Below are 6,130 nucleotides of genomic sequence, written 5' to 3'. Positions count from 1 at the left end.
CGCTTCAGCGAGTGAGCGGCGGGCGATCACCACTGACGTCAGCGCGGAGCCGCAGCAGACGCCCGCACTCCTGGCGCGCTGGCACCGTCTCTGGCACGGCTTCTTCAAGTCGCTCCCGTCTCACGCAGTTTCATCCTCGGCCACAGGTGACTCGTTTTAAGGTGCGCCCGAACACCTGGGCGTAGCGCAGCGACAGTCTGTCTCCACAGGGCTGCCCTTAACAAAGATGGCCACTCGTTGCTTCCCTTCCAAGCCCTAGCCTAGCCGGTCCCAGCAGCTGCCGGAGGCTAGGCGGCAAGTGCCCGAAACCAGGGCAGCGTTCTCCTTCGCGGAGGGCAGTCTGTGTGTCCGACCGCCGCATGGCCGAAGCTGCTGACTGTCCGCGTCGCTCCGCCACGGGCAAGTGCGAGGCGAGCGGTGTTGGAGTGGCGAGAGCCCGCTGGCGGCTGCTCGGACAGGTAGGGGGAGCCCGCGGACGGGAGGGGTTGCCGTGATGGGCCGGTAGCACACGCGGTACAGCTAGAGAAGAGCGCGTCCTTGTAGAACGGCGCTCCCGTACCGTGGCGTCTTGGGCCGGGGAAGTTCGTCGTGCCCCCTCCCGGCCCTCCGTACGGGGCAGCTGCGCCCCCGGGGGCGACAGGCCGTCGCAGCTTCACGTGGCTGGTAGTTCCAGTGTCTGAAGGGACAGGCTCTGTCCCGCTATGGGGTGGCGGTGCGGAAAGGCGAGCTGCAGAGAGCTGCCCCGCACCCCTGATAGGAGGATTGCGAGGAATAGTATACTGGGGCTTGCAAAGGGGTTTGCAGTTGTCTTACTGGACAAAATAATAACAATAATAATAGCAATATACGTACACACGTGGTTCTTTAAAGTGTGCCTTTTGATGCCCAAAACAGTCTGTGGCCGACACCCTGCAGCTGAGGGCTGCACCTTGGGATTTTCAGGATGTAGTTTGACACCTTGCGTCGGTGCTGGTGGAGTTAGTTATCATATGCTACCCAGTTGCTGCCCTTTGTCTTGCTCCCCAACTACCTTTCTTGAGGAATTGGGGTGAGACACCACTCACCTGGCAGTGAAATCTGCTCTACCTGCAGCTGCTGGTGGAGCAATGCCTGGAAGAGGGACAGGATGAAGAAGTGGTTACACCTGCATTGCAGGTGAACAGCAGCTTGTCAGCTCTGGCCTTCCATACTTCTTTGGACTCTTTAGTGGCTAAGAGAGTAGGAGGCCTGGAGAGGTTCATACTACACTTTTATTTGTATGTGGTTTTGGTTTGTAAAGTAACCATTACTGTTCAACAGGATGAACATGTTTTATTATACTCCAGATCAGGAAATGTCAAAGTTGGTGGTATGAGTATCAGGCATGTCTTCGTAGGTTTCCATTTTAAAAGAATATGTAAGCTGCACTATGCAACTATGCTAGCTGTTAATTCTTTTCAACATACTGGATTTGGCATGTCTCTGTCTCATGAAATCATAAGGAATTTTTCATGACAATAGAATGGGAGTGTGAAAGGGTGCATGTAAGTATTGGAAGACAAGACTTCTATGTGTGACCTTTTCCTCTGCAGGGTCTTTGGGTTTTTCCATGTTCTTCAGCTTTTCTGTTGATTTTTGTATGGTACAATGAGCAAGGATCAATTTAATCTTACTGGTGCATCTGAAGTAAGAGTCAGTTCTGTGGTCTTTACTAATATTAATGCTCAGATTGATCTATGGATTGGAAGAAGGTATCAACCTTCCTTTATAGCCACCTTTAAAGGAGCACTGTCAAAACAGTTTCTTACAGTGCTTTTAAAAACCCTTTTCATACTGCTTGTAATAATGCCTTACATGAAATCAGTTATATGGTGTGTTTATATGTTGAATTTTCTTTCATTCGATGCATGCACAGACTGATTTGCTATGGTAGGGATACTTGAGTGTGTACTTGCTGATTTAATTAAGAAAAAAACCCTTTTAACAGGTATCTTATGAAGCTAGCCTGAAGAACTAGAAGTTTGTGTAATTACTTATGTGTTCTTTATCAATAAAATGTTTTATATATATATGTACTGAGTTTGAAGTTTGGCAATATTTTTAAACTTAGCTTGTCAGACTCAAGAAAAACAGGTTTTTTTCCCCTACAAGAGTATTAAGTTCCACATGTAGCGTGCATTTGTAAATACCTGGAGTGAATTCTCAAAGGCTCTTGTGAGCTCTGCCAGTTTATGTAACTGATGGCATTACCCAGCCTGTAGTTTTTAGGAGGGAAATTAGACTGAAAGGCATAAATTAAGTTGCTGCCTATATATGTGTGTGTTCTTCATAGATCATTGAATGAAAACTTTGCTGAAATATCTAAGCTTCATAAAGCTATCATGTCTGTTACTTTCCTCTTGCTCTTCTCACACAAGTCTTGGTCCACCTCTAATGTACTTTAGCTACCAGAAGTGAAGAGTAAAAACTGAAGTTTGTTTTTATTGTTGTTTTTTTTTCCAGAGCAGAACATCTAAAACAAATTTTCTTCTCTTCCTGTTCTTCTCTCTGTGAAAGGTGCCTGTGCTCCAGATATTTTTCCAAGTTTTTGTTAGATTTGAGTTTGTAAATCATTTACAGTTTAAAAAATAAACTGGTAATTAAACTGTTAACTAAATAATGCACAGTTCTAATGATATTTAGAGATAATATAGATTATGCTGTAGCTGATTATGTTGAAACTTTCTTGCGTGTACAAAATATGTTCCAGTTAGTGCCACAGAACTCAGCAGAGGTTACTGAATTTGACTTTTAGTGCAGCTAGACCATACACAGTGAGGTATACAAAACAATACAGGGATTTTCTGGTGACTGCTTTTCTCCATATGTTTTTGTTTGTTTGTTTTTCTGACCTTTAGCTTTTATAATGAGTCCTAATACTGTCATGAAATACCAAGGGCCCTGCAATTGAGATCTGTGTTTTTTAGTGATGCTTTTTTAAAAATGTCTGGTGCGTTAATAAGGAAAGAATTGCCTTGGAATGGTTTGGGTTGCAACGGACCATAAAGATCATCTGCCATGGGCAGGAACACCTTCCTCTAGAGCGAGTTGCTGAAGGCCTTATCCAACCTGGCCTAGAACACCTTGAAGGAGGGGGCAACTGTGGGGATTGGAAATAGCAATTTCTAAGTTCCCTTTAAGAGGTAAGACAAAACAAAGAAGAGTTGTATTTTGTGCCTGAAACTGTGGGATGTAACCTTTCTGATATGTCTGAAAGAGGCAACTATCCTGTTTGTGTCTTGACCTTGTAAGATAAGTGGAAAGGAATGTATGCTTGTTTATTTCAGTGTAGCTGCAAGACTTGTTATCTTTACTCATATATTATGCCAATTATGTTAGAATGAGCTAATGGGTACAGCTCTGGGCTTTGTATCTTTTATGTGTTACATCACCCATTTTCGGGCAGGTATAAAAGGACCCTCAGATACTATAATAAATGTCTTCAATTATCATATTGGAATCCATGACCAATCTGCTGTGACAGGCAACCTGTTCCAGTGTCTCACCACCCTCACTGCAAAGAATTTCTTTCTAATATCTAGTCTAAATGTGCCCTCCTCAAGCTTCAATCCATTCCCTTTTATCCTGTCACGGCAAACCCTTGTAAAAAGTCCTTTCCTGGCTTTCTTGTAAGTCTGTTTCAGGTACTGGAAGGCTTCTATAAGGTATCTCCAGAACTTTCTTTTCTCTAGGCTGAACAATCTCAACTCTTATAGCCTTTTCCTATAGGGAGGTGCTTCAGCCCTTTGGTCATCTTCATGGCCCTCCTCTGGACCCTCTCCAGCAGTTCGATGTCATTCTTATGCTGGGGGCACCAGAACTGGATGCAGTACTCCAGGTGGTGTCTCATAAGAGCAGAGCAGAGAGGAAAAATAGCCTCCCTAATCCTGCTCATCACACTTCTTTTGATGCAGCCCAAGACACAGTTGGCCTTCTGGGCTGTAAGCACACATTCCAGCTGATGTTGAGTTTTTCATCAACTGAAATGCCCTAAGTCCTTCTTCTCAAGACTGCTCTCAATTGATTCTTTGCCCAGCCTATATTTGTGCTTGGGATTACCCAGACCTGGGTGTGGGACCTTTCACTTGGCCTTGTTAAACTTTATGAGATTGTCTTGGGCCCACCTCTCAAGCCTGTCCAAGTCTATCTGGATGGCATCCTTTCCCTCTATTGTGTGAACTGGACCACACAGCTTTGCGTCATCTACAAACTTGCTGATGTTGCACTCCATTCCGTATTGCTGACAAAGATATTAAACAGCACTGGTCCCAGTACTTATCCCTGAGGCATGCCACTTGTCTCTGTTTGGAAATTGAGCTGTTGACTGCAGCTCTCTTGAGTGTGGCCATCCAGCCAATCCTTACCCAGCAGGTGGTCCACCTTTCAAGTCCATGCTTTTCCAATTTGGTGACCAGGATGTCATGCAGTAGAGTGTCAAACACTTTACACAAATCCAGGTAGATGACATCAGTTGCTCTTCCCTGATTCACTGATGCTGTAACTCCATCATAGAAAGCCACCAAGTTTGTTTCATATGATTTGCCCTTGGTAAAGCCATACTGGTTACCTCCAATCACCTGTTCTTCATTTTTCGTATGGCTTAGGAAAGACTTTGGGAAAATCTGCTCCATGACCTTGCCAGGCACAGAGGTGAGATCAACTGACCTATAATTTCTGTGGTTGTGGTAGGGTGAAAATTTGCCCCAATGTTAAATTTGCCAGACCAGACCAGTTTTAAATTCCTCCTTCAGCTCTTTCATGCAATTCTTTATCTCTCCAGACAGAGTTTCAATGGCTGAGACCAAAGAAACACATGTGAGACTATGTGAGGCAATCCTCCAATTGCCTCCTTTGGTCAGTAAAATAGCCAACAGTAGGAGGCACTCCACCATAATTTCTTGACACAATTCTGCTTGCCAAAAGAGTAGCATAATTAGGAGGAGCAAGTTTAATGAGCTTGGCAAGACCTATTCCCACAGGAACATCATCAGGATTCGGTGTACCATGATTTCCATAAATTACTTCTCTCACAGCAAACTCTCTCAAACGCTTGATTCCCTCATCTATCGTATCCCATTTCTGAGGGTTCCATGGGAGGCTGTCCCTGGATGGATGCCTCATGAGCACAGCCAATAGGAGGTGTGCCCACAGAGAAACTTTACCAAGGCAACTGCCTAAATGATTGTCAATTCCACTATCTTTTGCAAGGGTTCCCAGCTGAGCTGCTGACTTGTCACCTACCATTAAAGCAGGAGCACCTGTGTCATAGCATCTTCCCAAACAGCTCGTTATTGTCTCAGTGTCTCCTCTAATGTAATCTTTTCTTACATGCCTAATTTCCTGCCTGGGTGCATTAGCTGACTGTATGTCATCCTCATCCTCCTCCTCATCTTTCTCATCCTGCTGTCCCCCTGTTGAAAGCCTCTGTAGGATCTCCTTAAGTTCAGAAGCACCTCCTTTGGTTCCTGATCCACTAAGACTCATAACCTGTTTTGCATCTTCATCATCCATTGGTGGCTTCGCTAATTTAGCTATATCTTTAAGACCAACTTTCCCTTATCAGAAGGATCCTTTTCTTTAGACTTCTTGTCCAGAACATCAACATAGTTTCTCTTCCTCATCACTATCACCCTTGGCTTGATTTCTTGTCATCATTTGAGGAGAAGTATCAAAGGTGTCATCTGAAACTGGTTTGGGTGTCTTTCCCTTTGCTTTACATGGAGAAGAACTTGGACCTGGACCAGAAGAATCCTTTTTTTCACCTGGAGGTGGGTTTGGATCTTGACCAGACAGATCCTTGTCCTTAGGCTTGTTGTCCAGAGTAGCATCCAGTTTTACTGGTGCTGCTTAGAAATTCACAGCAGGAATGGCAGAAGCAGAAGGGGCTTGCACAGAAACAGAATCACTGATCGCTTTTTGGGACCCTGCTGCCACCACTGCTGGATGCGCTTCCGTTCCACCTGCTGCAGGCGGAAATCTCTCTGCCTCCATAGCCTCGGTAATGGCCGCAACCTGTGACGTTGTCGCCGCCACCGTTACTGCTGCTTGGGCAGGGGCTGCGGGCGAAACTGCTGCCAGTACCACTGCCTTTATTTTTGGTATCAGGGAGTCG

The 6,130-nt window shown here is 45.2% G+C and overlaps 1 protein-coding gene across 1 annotated transcript in view; it reads left to right on the top strand.

Annotated features, from left to right (window-relative positions):
* Positions 1–359: 359 nt before the first annotated feature.
* The window catches only part of CAMKMT (calmodulin-lysine N-methyltransferase), a 247,286-nt gene continuing 241,515 nt past the window's right edge, over positions 360–6,130 (top strand). Inside the window, exon 1 of the mRNA XM_054399142.1 lies at positions 360–458. Within this exon, the coding sequence (XP_054255117.1) occupies positions 360–458 (99 nt within the window). The remainder of the gene's footprint in view (positions 459–6,130) is intronic.

This window comes from Indicator indicator, chromosome 2 (assembly GCF_027791375.1).
Source record: "Indicator indicator isolate 239-I01 chromosome 2, UM_Iind_1.1, whole genome shotgun sequence".
Classification (NCBI taxonomy): Eukaryota; Metazoa; Chordata; class Aves; order Piciformes; family Indicatoridae; genus Indicator; species Indicator indicator.
Note: the sequence above shows the minus strand (reverse complement) of the source record. Positions and strands in the feature narration are given on the sequence as shown.